The sequence below is a fragment of the Amphiprion ocellaris genome, chromosome 11 (genome assembly GCF_022539595.1).
Source record: "Amphiprion ocellaris isolate individual 3 ecotype Okinawa chromosome 11, ASM2253959v1, whole genome shotgun sequence".
Classification (NCBI taxonomy): Eukaryota; Metazoa; Chordata; class Actinopteri; family Pomacentridae; genus Amphiprion; species Amphiprion ocellaris.
Genome location: NC_072776.1, coordinates 17,846,257 through 17,870,690, shown reverse-complemented (window position 1 = coordinate 17,870,690; position 24,434 = coordinate 17,846,257). Strand labels below are relative to the sequence as shown.

Here is a 24,434-nt window from a genome sequence, read left to right as displayed (position 1 = left end):
GCTTCATCCCCTTTAATTACAGGGCTCTCCCCGACATGATGCACTGAGGAAGAGTTTGGGAATCCCGCAGAAAGCTTTCTTCAGAAGAGACTTTGCTGGGTTTGGAAATGTGAATACAGAAACTCAAATATGCCGCCAGTAGCAAATTATGTCTTTTTTCATCTGTAGTTACTCATACTGAGTAAACAGCCATCGTGTTTTCTATGCATAATAGTATACAGCTTCATTAACCGGTGCTACATTTCACAACAATCTGCTTAAAAGGTAAAAAGAATAATTTGACACGTCTGCAATGTGATACTTCATTTTTAAAAAAAATTTTTTTAGTAGCCATTAGAACAAGGCCAAAACATATTTTGGATCCAAAAAAATGTTGGTTTTACATATATCTAACCATAAAATGCTGGCAGTAAAGACACAGTTTCTTTCATGAAGCGAAGAGATTGTTTGGAATCTGGCAATGTCAGAGCTGTGATGATGGGATACTGTATGACTTAGAAATTGGAAAAAAAAAATATGTGCTTAGTGCTTTGCAGAAAGAACTGTCATTGTTTTATTCACTAAAGTGTTGCCTGTAATCAGTGGCTCAGCTGTGTGTAATTGCAGTAGTCAGTTAAGCCCTTTACAGACATCAGAATTGTAACACTGCTGGGTCAATCAATCTGCTGAAGTGAGAGCAATGTGTCGTTTAGACATAGGTCACTTTTCTGGTAATGTTCCTGCCAGCTTCATTCAGACAAACCTTCCACAGTGACGAGAGATCCACGGTACACACGAAATATTTGTCTTTCAGACAATACACAGAGAGATGTATAAAGCAATAACAAACAAAAGACTAACTCTAAATCAATAGCTGCTTGTCAAACTGTCCAAATAACTAAGAGCCTCATTTATTTAGTTACTGCTGTTGCTCTGTTTATGCTACATGCATCAGGATGTTGCAGCTGTCTGATGCTGCAAGTATTTAATAAACTCGGAAGAAAGACCCCTACATGTGGCTGCTCAGCTGTTTGATGTGAAGAAAAATACACAGTGACCCAAACTGAAGTGCTCCTCATGGGGTAATTTCTAAATATTATTAGCATTTAATACAAGTAGCGGCAAAGTGGTGTCTTGCTTCTGTATCATGCAGCGGGCATTTGATTTGATAAACTCAGGGGGAAAGTTAGAAGGAACAGGAAGTGGGGGACAACAACTCAGATTACATTTAATACTGGTAGGAATTGTTTAGTGTCTGTTATTACTGCAGTAAAGTTTTCTTATTATGAACATTTCAATTTGTATCTCAATAGATTTGAAATTGCAGAGCAAAGTGAATGAAACATGTGTGTTGTGAGTATGTGTTTGGCACATCAACTATGTCTGCTGCACTCTTTTTCAAGTTTTTGGATGAATATTTGTCCTGAAATGTACAAATAGTCGGTCCAAATCACTTACTGGAAATTCATGCAGTCCACACTTGTGCTGTGTTGAAAGTGATATGGAAATGTTATTAGGTCCAACCTAGTGAGATTGCCCGTGTGACTTTTGCGGAAAAATGATCACGAAACCGACATGTTCAGTTGCCACTTGACTAATGGAGCAGACAGCATGCCTATAAAGGGCTTTAGAAAGCAGATGGAACAGATGACAACCTATTAACTGTTAGGGATTACAGATTGGTAAGAATAATTCATAAATCTTCATTCTCTCTGCCTGGGATTGATACCACAAACGACTGATTGAAAGGTATACAATGAAAGTGGAAACAATAGAGTTATTTACATTTTACATAAATGAAAGGAAAAGAAAAAGCACCTGAAATGAGTTGAAGAACAGCTCACAGTACATGCGGATCTCCCAGCTTGTTCCCTCAAATGTATGAGGCATTCCAACAAAGACGATGTAGTGGATCCCAAACACTAGCACCAGCACCAGGGTGGATTTTGCCAGTTTTCTGTGGAGACACATACACACAGATAAATTTAAGTTATGCCACTTTCATTTTTGCATCAAGCATAAAAAATATATAATTATATAATTATCCCAATTATATAATATAATTGGGATGATTATACTATTTGTTTTTGGAAGGATTTATGTACTATTGTTATTGCCACATTTTTGATCATTTAATAAATGGAAATGTAATTATTCTGAGTAAAAAATAATAAAAAAAAGTTATTTTGCCTAACTACATTACAGTTCATCAGCATTTACTAAATGTGTACAGATAATAAATTTGAAATAGACAGGAATTTTTAGTTTTACAATAAACTGAATGACAGCAACTGTGATTACTGTAGGGAGATAAACTAGCAGCAAATTAGTTTTCTGTTTCCCAGGTTAATGGTTTCTAACACTTAAGACACTGAGAGTGGTAATGATTTTTTGTTGCCAGGCTCTCATTTTTTGCACAGCTTGAAATGAGGCTTGGACTCAGAGAAGACATTAAACTTGTGTCTGAGGGAATATTAATTTGAAGAAAATTGACTTTCCTTCTTGGGTCCCTGCATCCCAAAGCGTATCACTACTTTCAGTCAGAATCCAGTTAGTAAACTTGCACATGTAACCAAAAAATGACAGATGTTTGAATGTATCTTTTATAATTACTGTCTACAGGGACCATTTCCTGGCGGAGATGAATTTGACATGTATTCAATGCTTTGACTGGTACTTCAGATTTCTCTGGTTCTAGAGCACTGGTTACAGCTTTGTAAGCTGCTGTTGTTCCTTTGTGTGAAATACTTTGGAGCTTTTACAAACAAGAACAAATACATTTTATAGCTAACTGCAATCCAACATCACACACAGCCCACGCATACATGCATACACACACACTCTGCAGGAAGTGTACTACCAGTGGTTTTATTTTTTCCCAACAATTAAAGAGATGAGCACTGAAAACACCATTTTCTGCATAACTTATGGGTCAATATAAAATTGCGAGACTTTTTGTAACATACTTGACAGGTATCATAGTTGACATTTTTGCTGTTTTCAGGCCTAAAATCAATATGGCCGCCTATAACAAACACCACATGGCATTTTTACAGAAAGATGATTCAAAAATGTTACATATAAAATTGAGCAAAACTGAAATTGAAAGTTATTTATAAAGATATTGTAGTAAACCTGTCCAACATGCGATAAATCCACACTTGACTCAGACACTACTTGATATTAAACAACTGAAAAAGCCTTGGAGTCTTGCCAGTCTTTTCTTCAGGAGGAAATGACATCATGTGGAGCAGGTCATGTGATCTGGAATTAACACACTTCCTTTAGAGGCGTTTTTGTAATGGGGAACTTAGTTGAAAGTGATTTCTTGGACACAGATACAATTTGTTACTGTCCATATAAAATTTGACATAATGCTAAAAAAAGAAATATCTGTCATGATTATCTCAACTTAATATAAAGAACACAATCAAAACATTTTTTGATTAAGCTCATTTTATTAGTGTTTACCTAATTAGAAGGTGGTTGTTATTAAATTCGGACAGTTATTTAGTTGACATTTTAGTGGTATCCAGTCATTTTTTTATTAATAAGTGATTGTTTTGAGAATAAATAAATAAGGAATTTGTAAAAACATGATCACAAAGAACAAAAATGAATGATGAATGAACAAAAAAATTATTTGAATACATTTTTTAATAAAAATTTATTCAAAATATATCTCATGGACTTCAAATGTCCCTCAATTATATATTGACCCTTATGCTGATTTACATACAACAGCATACATCTCTAGTTCCATGCAGACATCAATGTGCATGATAAATGTTTGTTAGCTAATTCTAATCAAAACATTCTGTCAAGCAAACTGCAATGCTGAGCACGGCCTGCATTTTAATGATGCAAAAGAAAAACAAATCAAAATACTTAACCAGATCATATTCATGATAACGTTGCTGCACAAGGCTGACAATAAGAGAATAAGCATTGCCGTCTCCTCTGCAAATGTGAACACAGGGATTCACCAAGGTAAAAAAGGTGATTTACTGCAATCACAGATGCAATTTCCAGTCATTTTCCATATTTTTTAAAAAACATTTTTAACTTGATATGTGCGAAATGACTTCATGACCTTGACATAATGTTGAATAAAAGCTTGTTTTGGCTCAAGGGTTTGTTTTTCTGTTTCTTTGTTTTTTCTACTTTGTCTTCCCTTTAGCTCCTACAGTAACCAAGGTAAGGGAAATAGAAAGCTAGTGCTGAAAATTCTTCTGAACATACCTGATTTGACTTTTAGTATCTATCCAAACAGTGATATACAGTATACAACAGAAGTCAGCCTCAGTGCAATATTTCAGGAAACACAGGACCCAGAGTAGAAACTCAACAAAAGTGAATACGACAGCCTGCATGAACACAGTAATAACATGACCTGTAACCACCAGTGCAAAGCTTTGGACCTATAGGCTGCATTTATCTGTATAAATGCATCATGGCTCCTAATGCAAAACCACTGCCAGATGAATTTAAAAATATGTAAGACTTCATATAAGGTGGAAAACGATACATGAAGATTACTACAACTAAAAATGAATTGAAATGTGCAGAGGTTTAGAAGTCATAGTACCACTAATCAGAGCTGAGAAATTTCCACAATCCAGCTTTAAAAAACAGAGAAGCAAGTATCTCAGACTGTGTGGTATCTAAAACAGGACAATCAGCCTCTATGGATGGTGTGCAAGAACAAAAACAACTGCTTTTTCTTTGGCACGAAATTACAGATGAACTTTGATAAAGAACATAAAAAGATGACTGATAACTATTCAAGAGTCCATTCTTTGCTCAGATGAGTCAAAGAGAAATTTGTTTGGCATCGATTGAATCCAGCATATTTGGTATGAACCTGGTCGGGACTATGACAGCTGACAGTGAATGCATAGTCCTGACAGTGAAGCACAGAGGTGGGAGTGTGGTGATAAAGGGCTGCATGAGTGCAAAAGGTATTGGAGAAATGGCTTATAGATGGCACCATAAATACTGTTAGATATACCAACATACTGGCTGACAAGATGACTCCTGGTCTGGAGAAGTTTTGCACAAGAGGAATATTTCACCATGATAATGACCAGAAATAAACCAAAATCACCCAAAAGTTTATAAAAAAAAAGAAAAAAACTGAAAACTATGACCTGGTGAAGTATGTTGGCTGACTTGAATCTAATAGAACACCTTTGGGATATTTGTATTAGACATATCAGCTAAGTATACCAGCTTATCTGTAATGTTGTTAGCACTCCTTTACTGCACAGGAAAACGCAAGTTGGAATGGACATTTAAAACACACAGTGTTTTACAGTGATACTTTTACTATTCAGCTTCATTTTCACCTTCAGATATGTTTGGTTAATCTTGGGTTAATCTTGGGGTTTGTTGGACACTTCTGTGATCCCCTCATTAATTGAATATTTTCCTATTTTGCGATGTTGCCACAGTATTATCCTTTAACAGTTAATTTAGTGAGTGACTGCTGGAACTGACAACCGCCGCTAAGAAAAAAAACAAGTTGAAAAACAGTGTAGATGTTGCTTTAAGTAAAAACGTTTACATATGAGACTAGATTCTGTATCCAGTCTGAGACCATTACTTTTGTATTATACTTCAACTGAAGTTTAATTTTAACTTCCATTTTCATTCACTGTTTACTAGCATTATAAGTTGATTTTTGGTTAAATTAAGGAAACAACATTTACTGGTAAGGTTTAGGATACTCTGAAACACAGGATGTACATTGCATAGCTTGCCATTGGCTGCTCATTTCAAGAGGCTTTGTCCTCCACTATCTGCTACTGTTTTTAAAAGCCACCTTCCTTACAGCAAACTACCACTGAAATTTTTATTTTTGCAGAGAATCTGAAATGTGCAGTAAGGCTGCCCTACTAATTTTATTTCTGTGTATTATCCATTTTAAGCAAAGCGCTTCTCTAACTGCATGTACATGTTCCACACCAACTATTCTACCCATCACTGTCTTGAGGAAACACCAAAGCCACATCTGTCTCTTAGCTTTCTCCAAGAGAACTATGATAGGTTTAAAAAAACAACAACAAAACAAATGTTTCTTCCCCTACAGCAGAATGATAGTGAGATGCAGCCAGACCATTATGTACTGGAGAAAAAGCCGGCTAAGCAAAACTAGACCATGGAAAAGATTAGGGATTTAGGTTAAAATGCATCCCGTCAATTCATTTACCGGCAAATAAAACCTCATTTTGTGTCCTGGTTGACAACTCCACCAGATAATTTACATGCACTTGTTCACACAACTGCAAGAGGTTTCCAACCTTATCAGGGCTATGTTCTGCTTAAAGCTAATCACAATAGATGTGAATGCACCTTCTAGGTTACGTATGTGAATGCAGCACCTACTGGGAATATCCATTAGCATGATGACAATTGATAATGGTCATTTAATGGGCTGATAAGCTAAATTCACTTAGTTTTTCCTTCATGCATTAAAAGTCCTATATTTGGCAGTTCCTCCAGGAATTTGCAATGTTGCGATCGCGCGAATTCAACCAATCTCCATGACTTCAGCACAACCTTGCCATTTTGTCCAATCATCGCAATTTTTCCGCAATTTTGGCCAGCCTCCACCAATCATAGCAGTCCCCAGCGCAAACGTAATGCACGTACGTCACCAAATTCACTTCCTTGTTTTTGGTTTGAAGATGCAGACATGTCCCATTCTAATGTCTCTCATTTACCAACAAAAATTACTCCTGGAGACTATGCAAAACAATTAATTCCCTGATGTTCTTCGCCAAAGTGGAAGTAAGCTGTTTTACACCAGTGCAATATTGTGGTGGAATTAAAAAAACAAACAAAAAAACCCAAAACAGAATTGATTGATAAACACTTCTCTACCACGAAACACATTAGGAGAACGGCTGAAACGAGCGGACGACAGACCATGCAAATCACCGTGATGGAAACTGTTGCATCCAGATCTGTTGGAGCTCTGAAAGAATGAAGGTAAGTTAGATTAATTATTCCGCCAAGGAACACTGCGGCGTAATGTGATGATCGGCATATGTGAATCATTCCTCTGTTAGCAACATTACTCTAAAACTGACTAAGGAATTTGGTTGAAATTTTCAGGGAAGGTCAGAAATGACACAAGGACCAAGTGATTACATTTTGGCAGTGATGCGGCTTAAAGTTTGGATCCACGGATTTGTTAAGGATTTCTCATTGAGATAGCGGCAGGGTAACCATGGCAACAAGTGAACGCTACCTCAGCGGCCTGCTGATGATCACATGATTGTGATCCTACTCCAAATCCACCACTGTGCACGTGTCAGAAATGATACAAGAAACAACTGATTAAATTGTGGGGGTGTTTTTGAGACCCATCAATTCCCGCCGCCCGCTACATGTTTCCGTCACGCGATTCGGTATCTGTGCATAACGTACACGTGCATAACACATGCCTGTGTTCAGTGCAGGGTCAGGAAATGAACAGTCTTGCCAGAGTACTGCGCTATCTGAGTGATTTTCTTGTTTATTGACGCGACAAGCCGTGAGCGTGTCTGTGAATACGTGTGTGCCAGAAAGTGAAATTAACTTTTTAGGCCACTGACAGATATGTCCAAATGTGATTCATTCAGTAGTAAATTATCATTTTGTGCCTTAAATCTACCAACCACTTCATGTTAAATTAGTATCTGGCTGCTGCTAATTTCCCAGCATGGTATGCCAGCTTTTGTATAAATGGGTTGGAGCGTTAAAAAAAATTAATTTTGGAATAAATATTGTCAATTACGATGTTGAAACATGTTCTAAAAGCTGAAAAAATGCAACTTTTTTAGCAATTGTCACTGTCTCCCGCAATTTCACCTCAACAAATAAGCTTAAAACATTGCAACTTCCATCGCAATTTTTTTAGAAAAGCTGCCGCGAATTCAGGCATTTTAGGCTGCAACAATCTCGAAAAACGCCCGCAAAATCCTGGAAGGACTATTTTGGCTTATAACCATGGTTTCCAGCTTACTGCACCTGATCACTATCATCTATTCTGACAAATTGTCTGCACATCTACACAAAACAGGCTCGTCTGCAGCATTCAGAACTGTTCTCCTGTCAGGTACGCTGTAATTATAATGTCTTTATCTGACACCCAGATGTCTGGGTTAATCATGATAATTGCAGATGTGAAAATCGGTGTAATTGCACATATGCATGCATTACTCCTGACACAAATCTGGTTACTTAGTCACATTGTAGACAAAACTCAAGTTACTGCAATATGAATAACTATATTTTAGGGTCTTCATTTAAGGTTAAGGTGAGAGTAAAGGTTGGAGTTAAGCATGGAGTTGTAGCTTGTGTTCATGTCTATTTGCCTCAATGAACTCTGCATGTGTATTGTATGTATAAGTGAGACTTTGTGTAACTTACTTCGGTCATAAGCCTACAAAAACAAACAAAAATATAACAAATCCAAAGGCTTCAATAATAACTCTGGCGATGGTCTGAATTTTTCATTTTGTCAGCGATTCCATGAAAAGATGAAAAACCAATAATCAGTGGATCTGAAGAGGCATCATCTGTGCATCAAGAGATAAAACTTAACACTTTGCACAGAGCTCTACTGTTGTCCCAAAATTAGGAAAAACACATCAAAAGGCCACACCATGAAGGGTTTATTTTGAGTCAATCACAGCATTCACTGTATCAATGAAATAATCTTGTTTAATAATGCTTTATGAAATACTTTTTCAGAAAATTACTGAGTCTGTTTTATTTATTTTTTTGAAATATGGAACAGCATATTTTGATCAATATTTAATAATTCATGTTTTCCAGTGGGTTTGATGCTGAAAGAGCCACAGTCATTAAGTATTCATAGAGGCACTATGACACTGCTGATTTTGGTGTTCGGATTTAACTGCATTTAATAAATGCGTGAACAACAGTAACACAGGAACAGAATGAAAGAATGAATGACAGATCAGGGACGACAGCTGTACTGTGAGATCAACTGTATGTAAAATGAGTGACAAAGAAAGACACTGGATGACACAATTTACAACAAAATTCAACCCTGGACACGATAAGAACTGCTTGTGTTATGGATTTAGTGACTTTAGTACAAACCTGTACTGTTTCCTGGTGTCATATCTCCCTGCGTTTGTCTCTCGAATTTTAGTGGCCAGCACTCGCACGATGTTCACAAACAAAACAAAGTTGAGCTGAAACAGAAGAAAAGAGAAAGAAAACTCAAATTATATAATAAAAACAGTATATAATGAAATGTCTCCAATGTGGTAACACAAAACAGAGCTGTACATTGTGTGTTTCTAAGAAACTCTGGTAATATTTTGTGTATTTCTTACAGCATTTTAATGTCTGTGAATTGTTAGGTTGGATTAAATACTAAACCTCTTTGGTGGCTGCAGCTAAATTTTAAAGACAATAGTAGTAAGAGCTGGAAATTAGAGGCATTTAGATGACCGAGGTTGGAAAATTACTGTCTTTTCTGCCAAGTTTTGGGATTTCTTTTGAGAGACGTTAATGAGACTCAGGCAAAGTAATTCAAAAAGTGCAAATTGAGGCTTGTGTTTTCTACAGCTTAAGACTTGGACCCCTGAATCATCGTACTTTCAATTTCATGCTATATCCCACTTGAATGAGCCTGAATGAGCTTTAGAATACACCCGCAACATGCCAAGACTTACACCATTCTTTCTGCAAATATCATTTGTTTAATTTGAAGCATTTCACCTCAAGACATAGTTCCTCTGGAGCTGCACACATTTGACTGAGAGACTTTCTGTTCATTTCCTCTTCATCTTTCCTTCATTACTGTCATGAATAAATGGACAAAAATAAAAACTGGCTATGCTTGATAGTACCAAGAAAAAGATGCTTCATTTGGAATTAGAATGAATATTAATGAGAAAATTCCATCTGACTGACAATCCAGAAAATGTCTATTTGTGTAATGAAAGGTAAAAATATTAAAAACTGAAACAAACAGCACCATATGACCACCTTTACAGAAATATTGCTCATCACAGAGTGTGATGGCTATCAATGCCATCATTCGTGCAGAATAATCATATCTACCAACTCAAACCATGCACTGACACAGAAAGAAGTCTCCTCAAATGTTCTGCATGTTTCTAAGTTTACTGAACAAGAAATATAAACATCGTTATGCATTCGAAATGTTTCATAAATCATTGCCTTTAGGCATTATATTCTTATGCATCATGCAATACCATCAGAGAGGGGTTGGATCTCGCCCAAATTCATGAAGGCAGCAAGACAACAATCCAAACAATCTGTATGACTTTGGTTCTGTATAGCCAAAGTCATACAGAGCTACCTTGAACTCCAAATCAAGAGTCCTGCAACTGAGGGTTTGACAGAGTCTCAACAGAGTCTTGATGTGAACATCATCAAGACTCTCTTGGATTACATGAAGAGCCAGAAGACACCGATCTCAGCCTAAATCCACAGCAGAACTGTGGCAAGTTCTCCAAGACACTCGGAACCACCTGCCAGCAAAGCACCTTTAAAAACTAGGTACCTTAGTATATGAACAGTGTATACTATTTAAATAAATTTAAACTGAACTGAAATGGAATACAGTACATATTCATGTTCAGCTAATGATAGATGCAGCAATAGACGACAGTAAAATATTGTGACAAAAATATTACTGATACATGAAATTACAGCCTCGCAGTTGTCCTTTTACCAACCAGTCAAGTTGTAGTTTACATCCATATCTCTCTCCAGACTTGACCTTTACCTGTTTGGATATAAAATGCCATAATTTTATAATTTTCTCCTATTAGACATTAGTGTGAAATGTCATAAGTACAGTGTGAATTCTTAAGTTATGGTCAAAAACCTGTTCTGCAAGGTCACAGAGACCTTTGACTCATAAACTCTGATAAAACTACAGCTGGGCCAATGTAGTGCTAAATTTATAGAAAGTCCTGGTGTTCAGGAAGTAAAATGTTCACGAGAATCGCAACTATGTACATACACATTTGGTTTTATTTCATAGAAAGCTCCAATACTGACAGAATACTGCAGTGGAGCTATGCATTGTATAAAGGATGAAAGCCAGAGACAGTTTATTGTTAATCCTGACTGATTTTCATTAAAGCATGAGACGAAGAGCATGTTTTACATATTCATCACTGCTCTCTTGATGACACTTTAATACACTTTTTTGCATACACACACACAACATTAAATATTTATGCCTGATGTTTCTACACAGGACACTTGTTGTCATACATACACTGTGTCACCTGTAGTGAGCAAATGTTGAGTGGAAGAAAATGTCATTTTGAGTACCATGTTTGCATAATTTCTCTCTGTAGCAGACAAGATTATCCGACTCAGCCTTTATATTAAGCCAGTTTCTTTAATGTTTCTCAGCATTTCTTGTCTGTGCTCCTTTTCTCTTATTACAGTAACACTGAGATCATTAAAACACGCATGTTCAACAACTCCACGGCTGCATTCTGTCGCAGGGCTAACTGTGCTCAGATGCTATTGGTTGTGCAATCCCCACGGAGTTCAGCACCACATACATGTTTTTTAAAGTGTCCCTGCTTGAAGATCTGTGTTCACTTGTGTCAGTGGAAGACATGTTGCAGTGATGCTGTTCATAATTATCTCTTCTGTGGCATCTGACATCGGTTCATTCACAGTAGAATCTTTTATTAATTAGAAAATGTGTATGTGTAGTCAGTCAGTATCACTCTTCATTGCTTAGATTTGATTTTCTACAGCATTTTATGGATATATTGGGGCCAGTGGCTACTTACAGCACCTCTACAGAAAGCATTTAATCCAAAATATCCATGTCATATATTTTTGATTAAAAAATATGATATTCTGTACAGCAGTCTATTTGACATATGAGTGCATGCAAGTGTTATGTGTATTACAGGGCATGCACATTATGCTGATACGACTAGATTTCCCTTACAGTAGAGATGGGTGGTGGATGGATAAGTAATTAAGAGTGTTAGTCTATTCTCAGTCAATGAATTACAACAATATTTCCTTGCCTTAATCTAGCATTTTAGTTAGTAGCATATAAATATGCCAAACTACTCAACTTAGAGGTGTTAAGTAAAAAGTTTTTGAGCTATACGATGGCCATATCAGCTTCCTTTAAGCCAGGATAACACTAGTAGTTTTGGTTTCACTGCTCCCAACAATCTGTTTCTGGGATCTTAGTTGGAAATTCCGTCATCCCAGATTATTTGGTTGGAGGTTTAAGATTCTGCCTTAAACCTCCTGAACTGGCCCACAGTCTCTGTTTTGTTTCTATATGAGGTGTTGCACTGCTCATTGATTACTCATTCTGTCACAAAAATCTTATTGATAATCTTAATATTATTCTCCATTGTTTGTGTGATTAAAGAGAACAATATCTGTGAAGTTTCTCCTTACTTGTGTGATGAAACCCTTTTTCAAAATGTGTTGTGTTTCCTCAGCCGAAGGCAACAATCCAACCCATTTTTTTCTTGTTTTTTTCGATGGTAGATGGGACAAATTCTTGTTTGTTTGCTTGTCAATAAATATCCTTGAATCCTTGTTACTTATTTTATAGCCAAAGGAAAGCCACTAGACAATAGTGGAAAGAAAATGATTTACACCTTACATTTTGTTTACACAACTTTCTTTCTATGTTGATGAGATTTTGTATGGAAGTCGTTTGCTGCAAGTCATTCTTTCTCTCTCTCTTTCTCCCTGCTGTCTTGTCTCTCTTCAGTTGTCCCCATGATAAAAGGCAAAAATGCCCAAAGAATAACCTTTCGACAGAACACTAAATGTTAAAAGGGCCTTTGTTAAGGTACATCACTTAAAGACTATAGAGACCACTCACACACTACAATGGCACACAGCTGCTATTCGTGGTCACATACAGTGACTGTCCAAAATTCAGTGTTTTCAGATGTGCACTTTACCTACATACTAGCCAGGTATACATACCCTATGTACCAACACTGTATATACTTTTTTAGCACTTATTGTATTTGTATGGAATTATGTAATTTCTTTCCCCCTATCTCCATGCTTTGTCTTGGCTGAAAAACAAAACTCCACCAACTGGAGTAACTTTCAAAAAAAAAAAGAACCCCCGAGTAGCTACAACTATCCAAAAGCAACATCTCTGCACACCTCAGGTTATCCAAAGAGCATCTTGACACTATACAGAGTAAGTAGGAAAATATTTTGTGGACTGACGTTGATTTGTTGCAAGAGCAGGCAGCACTTTGTATATTGGGAGAAGGCCACTGCATACAAACACTACTGTTATATATAAAATACTAAAGCTGAAGGGAGCATCATAATTTATGCCTGCATTGCTGGACAGCTTGTAATCATCAAAGGGAAATACGATGCATCTTCCAGGATAATGTCAACATTGTCGTGCCTCAGCTAAGCCTCAGTAAAAAATGAATTACCCAGCGGCAGAATGATCCCTGAAAAAAATACACTATAAATTATTTCAAACAAAATCTGGAATTTGGAGTGGCCCAATGAGAGCATGAACCTTAACCATGACAGATACTGTGGAATGGCCCTCAAGAGAGCCATTTGCATCAGACATCCTAAAAATATGGTTGAGCTGAAGCATTTAGGGTGAAATAGTTCAAAATTCACCGTGTGCATGTCTGATCTGCATATAATATAAATGTGTGTGTGCGTGTTATTAGCTCAGGCACACTGTGTATGCCAATACCTAGGATTTAAGTGAAAATGAAACCACATTTTCTTCCCTGTTAATGCAGAAAAACAGGTGATTCTTAGTCACTTTTTCTTGCTACTGTAACTATAATTCTACAAATTCTAATACTATCACAACAAAAATTTAAACTTGTTGTCTTCTTAACTAGTCCTTTGCCTGCTCTAACAAATTCCCGTGTTGAAAATTTATAATGATGTAAGTGTTTCTGCTGTGATAATGACTAACAATGACTGCAACTCAATATCCCAAATGCCAAGCAGACCATTTAATTTGAGCCCTATTGAGAAAAGTGCTTAAAAGTTGATGAATGTTCTGTGGTGAGAATGCTGTTTGGTTGCTTAATACGTTTGTTAGTCCCCAATTAGGCAAGAGTGTGTGCATTTATTTTTTTAAACACAACACACTTGAAGCATTTTTCAGTGAGGAAGGCAAGAAAATGACACTCTACCTCAGACGCACAAACGTCTTCCAAATTGGAATGACTGACCCAGTTCAAAAGGAGTTCATTGTGACTTCTGACATTATTGAAAGATATCAGATATCTTGGAAACTTCTCAAGCTCCATTCATAACTGATAGAAAACTCTCCCTCTCTTGCACTCTTACCCCAATCGCTGTCAAGATGGGAACTTGGTAGATCCACTTAACATTACCGGCACTTAACTCCCAGCACCTGCAGGTGACGCACAAAAAAATAAAGCATACAAGGTGACACAAGAAAATTAGGTTAGAGGCAGGAGAAGCAAGCAGCAGAGCAAAGATGAAGGTGGCTGGTGCTACTGAGAGGCAGATTGAGTACTAAATTGGTACCACAGAAATTCATAACTTCATTGAGAAAATTGTTTGGCAATTTAGTTAGAAACTGTCACAAAAAAAAGTTTCATCATAACAGTCTCTGATTTCAGACAGGGTTGCAGAACAGCAGAAACACAAGTTGTGCACCGAAAAATACATTTCTTGGGGTTCATGCTGGACTCTGAGGTGTTGCATCGCTGCCCTGTGGGAGAAGCCAGACTCTTTCCTTTCCAATTTCTTTTCTATTATTTGCATCCAACATTTGCTGATTCAGTGGAATCCATTTTTTCCTCCTTCCATGTAACATCTCCAGTGCCTCTGGCTGCCACATGACTCCTAAACAGAATATTTTCTCCCCAGTGCAGAACAGTAGACAGGAGGGGATTTTCATCCAGTGCTGTCCCACTTCTCTCCAAACATACATACATTAGATAATTATGGCTGAAGAGTTCAGTTTTAATATTAAGTAACTGCCTTCACACACTGACAACATCTGATATGATAACTTTCCAACATTTATTCAGTACTGCAGTGCATAAAAGCATGCATATTTAATTGAATTTCACTGACGATTCAAATGTCACCACAATTACGCACTAATTGTGTGTATCTCCATGTCCTTTAGACTTGTTAACCTTTCAAAAATCTTGGTGTCACTTAACTTTCATGATGTGACAGAGGATCTTCAGATAGATAAAGTGTGACTTGTTCTCTCACCTTGCATCTGCGAGCATTGCCCTGACAATCGCCCACACTGCCACAAAAACTGCTGGAACACCTGACAATACACAAAACAGACAATAAGCTGTGCCTTATATGTTGTTTGCATTTTTACTGTCACATTTCTTGTCACTTTTCACATTGCATTTCAAACACATTACAACACTTAAGTTGTAATGTATGATGGTGTTTTTGTTAAGCATTTTCAATAAACGTATGTGCATCTTAAGAGGACTGGAAACCACACAGGCTGTGTGAAAACTTCTGAGGAGACAGGCTGAAACTTATGTTTTATCTATTAAAATACTCTTTAGTGTTCTAAAGAGTCAAAGCTCACTTATTGGTCTAATTAGTCACTAGGTAGTTGGGAAAATACAGCCACATCACAAAGATCTGTACTTTAATTTCATCATTGAGGTTCATCATCTCTAATAATTTCTATACAGTTCCTTGGAAGCATCCCACGCAGCATATCCTACAAATTTCTAAATAATCTCTCACGTTGCTGGTATAATGATACTCATACTACACCTTCATCCATCATGACCTACTTCCTATCCACCAGCCTTGATGTGTGACTAAAAAGAAGCAGTAATGTCACTCCCTGGAGCAGCACTTTAAGCCGAGTGCATACAGAGTATTTTTCTGTCTGTAAGGAGGTTTCGGTTCTTTCCACTGCTCTAAAATGACACAGTGCTATATGACAGGACCACTACGTGTTGCACACAGAAACAAACTACACACACACAGACACACACATTAATATTCACTCTTACTGTCATTTCAGGTCATACAACGGAACTGCTTCATTTAAAAATCAGTGAAAAGTTTAGACACATAACTTGTTAAAATACCTCATGACCGCACGATTTCTTAAGTTATGTGGGTTGTTTTTATTTTCACTTTCACTCCACTTTTGTTCGATCAATTCTATATAAATCATTTATAAAACACAAATTGCCAGTACAGATTTGTCCAGTCTGTATGTATCTGTGTATGAACTTATCAAATTGGACATTAAGACTAGCAACGTTATTCTCTGAAACAGCTCTAAATGTGTTTGATTATGTTTAGATTTGTTATTCTCAGGTGCTGCAACAAGCTACAAATCATTGATATCAGCCACAACAGTGAAACCATAGAGTAAAGTGAATAATAGTGGGGACATTCCAAGAAAACTCAATCAGTCTGTCACCTGAATATATTTAATGTCATTTAATGTAAAGTCAGCCAAATTTTACCATCATACCATGAGTATTTTCCATGTTACAGCTCTTAAAGTACATATGGGTGCATCAAAATTTCACTCTTTTTTAAACGCATCACTTTTTCCAACATTTCTGAGCACTTTTAACTTTTTATGTTCACATGAAATTTTCAAAGATGAAAAACACTTTTGAGCACTGTCAAAAATCACCCTAATGTTTACATTCACTCCAGGTAACCAACTATGAACAACTATATACAAGGAATATCAGAGTTCCAACAACAAAACTGCAGCAGTTTAATTTCTTTGACATAGAGTAATAGAATCAAGCATTGAGATCCTGGATGTGTTATCGTTATCTGATAATTCACCATAGAAATCATTAAAAAGTGCAATTTGGATAAACACTCAAAGGTGATATCACCAAATGGGATAGGTCATTGTCAAAACAAGCCTACATGATACAGATGAAAGGTGTAATTTTAACCTACATTTTGATACTAGGCACATCTTCATTGCATGAGCAAATATTTGAACAAACTGGCAGGTACAATGAGGTAAAGACCACTGTGACGACTATTAAAAAAATACTTTATATTTACGTTACAGAAATTAAATGTGACTTTTGTTGGTGTTTTTTTTTTTTTTTTGCCTAATATCATTTTCAAATAACTTTAACAATACATATAGATCACTGCAAAATTAAATAACCCCTGAAATCTAACACAGCTTCTAAATTGCATTTTAGTGCAAATGAAACTACTCATGGTGCTTCTTGAAAACACACTTTCATCAGCAGAAGAGCTAGAATTGTGACAGTGGTTATAGGCCAGATCCCTTAGAGGAAATGTCATCTCTATCATTCTGCTAACATCTTTTAAATACAGCAGCTCCATTACGGTTAGCATAATTAATCACTGAAATTTTAATTAGGTGGTAAGCATTTCCCCATCTTCAATATATATTCTGCTGAGACATTCGAAATGAACTCCATCTTATCTGCAGCACAAAGGAGAAGGAGAGGAGCAGAAGCAGAGAGGGTGTGGGTGTGTGAGAACAGAGGAAAGTGTAGAGATGTAATCATGATCTTGGTGGTCGCTGAGTTATTTCACTGAGAGCGAAGGGCTTATATTGATTGCTCAATGGGCGCTTGATGGTAGCTGTTGATGGAAATAAGTACTTCAGCTTTTTTTATCAGCTAGAAATCTTTAGGCTTCCACGTTAACATGAAGGTACAAATATTGAATAAGCCAGAAATTTACATAACAAATGGCATTGCAAAGCCTAGCTCTTCAACATATGTCAGAATGGATAACTTTATTTAAATTTATTAATGAAAATGAGGCGCAGTTCATCCAAAGTCACTGCTAAAACATTCTTCCCTTCTTATCTGCAGCTGTTTTCATCCTGTCAACAAAATGTGTGCTGAAAAAGTAATTTGTGTCTTAGGTTTTCAGGAAGAAAATTGAGGGGAACAAGCATCATGTGTCAAAAAATGCATTTCATCTTCAAAATACCACATGCACAACAGAAGCAGAAGCAAGTCTAGGGTACTATGTGTTTTTTTTTTTTATTATTTACTATTAGTGCTATAGAGCAATGTTTTTGTAACTGGGCCTCCATTTGTGTGTGTATGTTCTGATGTGCTGACACAAAGATGCACAGACACACAACCACTGTCAAATCAAAGCACTAGAAAACAATCCTAGTTTGTCACATTTCTGCATTCCATTTTAACCATGGTTTTCGATTCTTGGTGCTTGTTTCTATCTGAATGCCATTCAAATCCTGCATTGGAGCCAAAAATGACTCCCCCTAAACAGATTTGCCCTTTAGTACCAAAGGAAATACACCAGTGTCAAAATGATAAGAATGACATGAAAAAAACGTGTTTTTTTTTTTTTAACTGTTTTGTTAAATGAGGTTTAATTTACTCTAACATCATGATCATTTTGTTTATCAAATGGCAAAAATAAAATAAAAATACATATATATCTGTCAAATAAAGTCACACAGATGAATTGCCTTTAATGTACATTGAGCAGTCATGCATAGTCCCTCCATAGACATACATTGTAAGCAGGAAAAAATCCTGTCAGTGCATCAAGGGTTTTCTCTAAATAGAATACACTATGCAGCACGATTAACACAAACAAATCTAATACACAAAGACAAGACAAAAATCTAATATAAAGACCCCTTTTTTCCCTCCCTATGTGTCAATGTGGTTTCACAGAAAGGAACAAAAACCTTTTATCCACTTGTCTTAAAAATGTTACACATTTATGTGCAAGGACATAACAAAGATTTTTATGAGGAATGCCAAAATATTTACTCCAAAAGTCTGTCGCTGTGATGTGATTAAATATTTTATAACTACACAATTACCTTCAGGATGATGACATGTGAGATAATGACTGTACAGAGTGAACAATTTTGAAAGGAAGGTCTTGGATTTCTCCTGCACCAAACATGGCAAAACTATTAATGAAGACAGGGCAATTACCACTACTGAGGGCTAGAAATATTAGGCCAGGAATAAATTTCCTCTGTGGATTGGTGCAGGAAAGTATTATGCACTGTATTACACATATTATTGCACTGTATTGTCTGTACAACCAAAAACTGACATGGCTGTTTTGCAAATGTAACCTCTGCTACCTAAGGCATTGGCATCATATAAGCTAAAGTGATAGGAGAATTACTAAAAATAAATGCTTTAGTCATGCGGTATCCTGTCATAAGTGGGATATGAGAAATGTACTTTTATTGCTTACCCCATCCGATGAGCGTGAAGCCCCAGAGGTATTTGGAATCTGATCGGAAAGCCATGAAGATGAGACTGTGGAGGTAGAGTCCTTCTACCAGGATCCAGTAATAGTTGGTTGCCAGAAAATAGATGAAGAGCAACACCGTCACCTTGCAGCCAATCTGATAATAAAACATCAACATTTTTATCACATTCCATTTGTACTTTGTATAATGCAGCTCATTTGTTCACCTGTATGTTCACACATTCTTGTAATAATCACTGCACCTCACACAAACCATTTGTATTAATGATCTGATTACACGTTGCAGCACCTTGTATAAATTTGCAAAAGAATGAAGACAAGTGCACTGCAGTAAAGTTCATGGTAATAAATAAACATCAATTCTATTTCTAGTTCAGTGCAGATGCTCACTTTTGGCCCACATGTTGCATTAAGTGACCATCAACTAGAACATAAATACACAGTAAAGCAACAACTGAATTCTGAGAAGTATTTTGTTATGCATGCAGCTGATTGTTAAGTGAGTAGAGCAGAGAGCCACCTAAACAATAAAACTGTACAATTCCAAATGAATAATAATGACATGTACAAGTTATGTAAAACCAGTCCCTGTGTCTATTATATTAACACCCTGTAAACCGGCTCACAACAACGCAGTGACAGTGTGGTTGTAAAAACATTTACACTACCACTGAAGAAGAAATAGCTAGAAAATCTCATCTTAAAAGTCATTTGCACATCCTTTCAGTAAGTGTGCATGAAGGCTAATGTCGTGATAACATGAGGGACTTGCACTAGAAAATCACGAATACATGGACACATCATCTGTGTGCACCACATGCACATTCATGTGCACAGCTGTGGTTTAGTCATGTATTTATACTTGAGCTTGTCCTAACTTACATATCATAAGATGTAATCCATAAGGTAAGTATCTGTCAAAGCATATCCTACTCTAACTCCAAGATATATCCACGTTCAGTCTGATATAGAGTACCAACAGGCTCTGTGGCTAAAAAAGCGTTCATGTATTACAGAACCAACCATTGCACAGTCTTCAAGTCAAATGTGACACTCCACATTGTGTTGTCCTTATTGTCAGTGTCCTTGAGTATTTTCCGATCACTGTGCAGGATGATGAATATGCAGAGTTTGACACTAGGAGGCTGTTCTCGCATTCATCTGATGAAGGGGCAAAGTTTCTCTGAGTCACACACTGAATTATTTTTTAAATGAAATAACACAAAAGGACTGAATTTTAGTCACTAAAAATATTCATGTCTGCTATATTCAGTCAGAAAACTTAAAGTGGGAAATTTACCACATAGATGTAATGTCAAAGTATCCACAGTTCTAAGATGACTGTTTTCTTTTCTCTCTTCTTATGCAACACTGCAGATGTTGAGCCACTAGATGCTTTATTATACACCCTGGGAATGTTTACAGCTTTCTGTCAGTGCATGATGGTATAGGCTTATTACTGTCATCATTTGGATGAAACTGGAGAAAATGTTCCGAACAAAGAAGCAATCTTTTGCATAGTCCTGAAGTATTTTGGCTATACTTTGGGAACTATGCTACCTTTGAAAAGGGCAAAAAGTAAAATGAATCAATGAGTAAAAAATTGCAAGGACATTAACACTTGGCAAGGTCCAAGACCATGGTGAATTGCTGAATTGCTAAGTTTTCCTTGTTATAACATGACACATCTTGACATCAAAAAAGTATCGTGTAGCACCTTGGAACCACTACACAAATGTGTTAGTGTCTTCAGATTGAACTAGAGTTGAGTGTATAAATTGTGCTACAACTCCCAGGGTTGAAATCTGCTTGAGTAGCTGTGTCTGTATCTTGCTGATCAGGATGATTATTATTTAAAACTTGTCTACCAAAACTGATTAAAAAAAAAAAAAAAAAAAAAAAAAAAAAAAGTAGTAAATAGGGATTTCATTCCATCTGTTTGTCTGGGTGTCAAACGTGGCTGATAAAATCAACGCTGTGTTAAATTGATTCCTAAAGTTCAGCTGAAGCTAATGCAAAACTTCAGCAGTTTGAGTTACATAAAAATGTGTTTATAGTGAATAATTCCCTAAGTTTTACTACCCTTCCACTGGAGCTCAGTAATGAAATACTGTCCTTGGAAACAACAAGAGGACCTTTTGTACAAAAAAGACTGTAAAATACAAACTTGATTTGTACATATTTGTCGATCTCAGACTGCTGAAACCAAACGTATCTGTACATTATTTTGAAAGAGTCTAGTAGAACACTGAGCAATTCACACCAATCAGTCAAGTATGAAAATATCACTTAGTGTCCTCTGTAATGCCTAAATGATAATGTGCTTTTAATGAGCTCTGGGATATATTTAGACCTATTTTAGCATTTTCACTGACAATTCATGTCAGAGAAAATGTCTCGTTCCACACTGCTCCACATTTGTTCTGTATTCTTCGAAAAAACTAAAGATCAAAAAGAAAATCACAAAATAATATGGTTCTGATATGCAAATGACAGTCTGACAGATTTCATAACTTACTCTGGGGACTTAAAGCCACAGTGAATCACTCTAAACTGTCATTCTACTCATAATTCACGTCTACTTGCCAGATGCAGGGTTGTTGTCATTGGACGAAAGAAAGAAGTGTAAAGAAGAAGGTCTAGTACTTACATACTGAGACTTGTCAAGTGATGCTATGCTAACGGTTTTTAAGTTGTCCAGCAGAGCAGAGTCCAAGTCCTGCAATCCAGCACTGGAGTGGACAACCTTGTCCTTCACAAAAATGCTGACTGCCCGTAGCATGAAGGAAACAAAGAGATGCATGTGGATGTAGTTCCTGGTGCAGTGAAGACGCCTGCCAAGAAACCAAAATATTGTTATAAATTAATAGTTAGAGCTCGATAAAGAAAATCTAATTCAGACCAACAGTATTTGTGCAGAGAGCTGTAAAAAAAAAAAAAAAAAAAAAAAAAGTTCAAATCATAAATCCCATTTATTTAGGTACATGTTGGTCTGAAAGTGAAAGCATGATGCATAAACGCATTTTGAAAAGAGAGGGTTAAGGGCAGAAAGATTAAAAGCCTTTACTTGGTGCTTATTTATTTTACAGTCAGGCCCATAAATATTTGGACATGGACGCAATTTACAGCATTTTGGCTCTGTACACCACCACAATTGATTTGAAATTAAACAGTCAAGATGTACTTTAAGTGCACACTTTCAGCTTTAATTTGAGTGTATTTACAACACATTTTATATGTGCCCCCCACCTTTGTAAGGGACCAAAAGTAATTGGACAATTGGCAGCTCAGTTATTCCGTGGTGCAGTGTGTGTTATTTCCTCATGATTTCATTTACAAGGAGCAGACAAAAGGTCTAGAGTACATTTCAAATGTGGTATTTGCATTTTGAATTTGGTGAGGTCAACTTTCAATATGAAGTCTAAAGTGCTGTCACTATCAGTGTAGCAAGCCATTATTAGGCTGAAAAATCAAAACAAACCCATCAGAGAGATAGCAAAAACATTAGGTGTGGCCAAATCAACAGTTTGGTACATTCTGAAAAAGAAAGAATTCACTGGTGAGCTCAGCAACACCAACAGACCCAGAAGACCACGGAAAGCAAGTGGGGTGGATGACAAAAGAATCTTCTCCCTGGTCAAGAAAACTCCCTTCACAGAACAAGAACAATCTCCAGGAGGAAAAAGTCAACTATTAAGAGAACACTTCACCCGAGTGAAAACGGAGGGTTCACCACAAGGTGTCAACCATTGGTGAGCCTCAAAAACAGGAAGGCTAGATTAGAGTTTGCCAAAAATTGTCTAAAAAAGCCTGTGCAGCTCTGGAACAACATTCTATGGAGAGGTGAGACAAAGATCAGCTTGTACCAGAATTATGGGAAGAGAAGAGTCTGGAGAAGGGAAGGAACTGCTCAAGATCCAAAGCATACCACCTCATCAGTGAGGCATGGTGGTGGTAGTATGATGGTGTTGGCATGTAAGGTTGCCAACCATACATGCCCACAAACTGAACTAGTTCTATTATATTTACTGATGATGAGACTGCTGACAAATGCAGCAGGATGAATTAAATAATAAATTATATTAATAAAATGTGTTGTGATTCCTACACTATTTGGATGTAAATACCCTTGAATTAAGGCTGAAAGTCTGCACTTTAAGCACATCTCGATTGTTTCATTTCAAATTCATTGTGTTGGTGTACAGAGCCAAGAAATGCTGAAAAATGTGTCAATGTCCAAGTATTTATGGACCTGATTGTATGAGCACTGATGGTGACATTACTGGTTGGTTGGAGTCCAAGGCTTTAATCTAATATCATCCTCTTTCACCCTATGTTGTCACTCTACTGTCAGCTATGAGGGCTGATAAAAATGCATACAGGTGACATGTATCCGAAAATACAGCTACCAATTTGTACAACATACTGTGCTTGTGCACCTCTGCTACAACAGAAACTGAGTTGAGGAATATAACGGATAGAGTAGATGAATCTTCTGTGACCCTATTTCTATTTCTGTCAGAGAAGTAAAACCATCAGTGTAGCACAAGCCTGTCCACAACACCATGACACAAAACATGTAGTTCAACTTTTTTCTAATACACAATAAACTAGCAGTGAAGAAATTGTTAGTGACTTTGTAACCTGCTTCACTAGATGTATAAAGTTCTGGCAGTGGCACAGCATAGACCTTGCAGAATCTTCTAACAGAAGCCAGCACAGCACTTCTATATATTCATCTCTGTTCTTGTAAGCACTGAAACTCCTTTTTGCTGTTCTCAGTGACTGCAGAAGTATCAGAAATTGTTGTGGTTTGCATCTGCATAAGTAAACAAACGATATATTTTCACGCGAAGCAGTACTAATGTTGATTCTGCTGCTGCTGTTGTTGCTGCTTCTTATTATTATGGTGAAGCTTTGCAACCTCTCATCCAATGAGTGGCAAATTTATCTTTAGAGGCTGAACGTGACAGTGTTTGTGTAATTGACTCAACAGCTGGGGTCTGTTCGTATGTGTGACTGTAGGTAAAGTTATGTGATTCATTCATCATTAACTGGCTCTTGTGAGTCAGTAAATGACTGTCGAGAGCACTGCGTGAAGGCTATGTGCCTGAATAAATATGTAAGGAGAAATGTGTTTCCAACAACTTACAGTTATTTTTCTTGATAATTTTGCTGTAAGAATTCAT

General features: G+C 36.8%; 1 protein-coding gene across 1 annotated transcript in view; it reads right to left on the bottom strand.

The window, feature by feature from the left end:
• Window positions 1–24,434, bottom strand: part of pth2ra (parathyroid hormone 2 receptor a) — a 58,400-nt gene that overhangs the window by 10,586 nt on the left and 23,380 nt on the right. The window contains exons 6-11 of the mRNA XM_023287200.3: window positions 21,896–22,079; window positions 19,228–19,381; window positions 15,241–15,301; window positions 14,335–14,401; window positions 9,097–9,191; window positions 1,798–1,936 (exon numbers count right to left, since the gene is read on the bottom strand). Of these exons, the coding sequence (XP_023142968.2) occupies window positions 1,798–1,936; window positions 9,097–9,191; window positions 14,335–14,401; window positions 15,241–15,301; window positions 19,228–19,381; window positions 21,896–22,079 (700 nt within the window). The remainder of the gene's footprint in view (window positions 1–1,797; window positions 1,937–9,096; window positions 9,192–14,334; window positions 14,402–15,240; window positions 15,302–19,227; window positions 19,382–21,895; window positions 22,080–24,434) is intronic.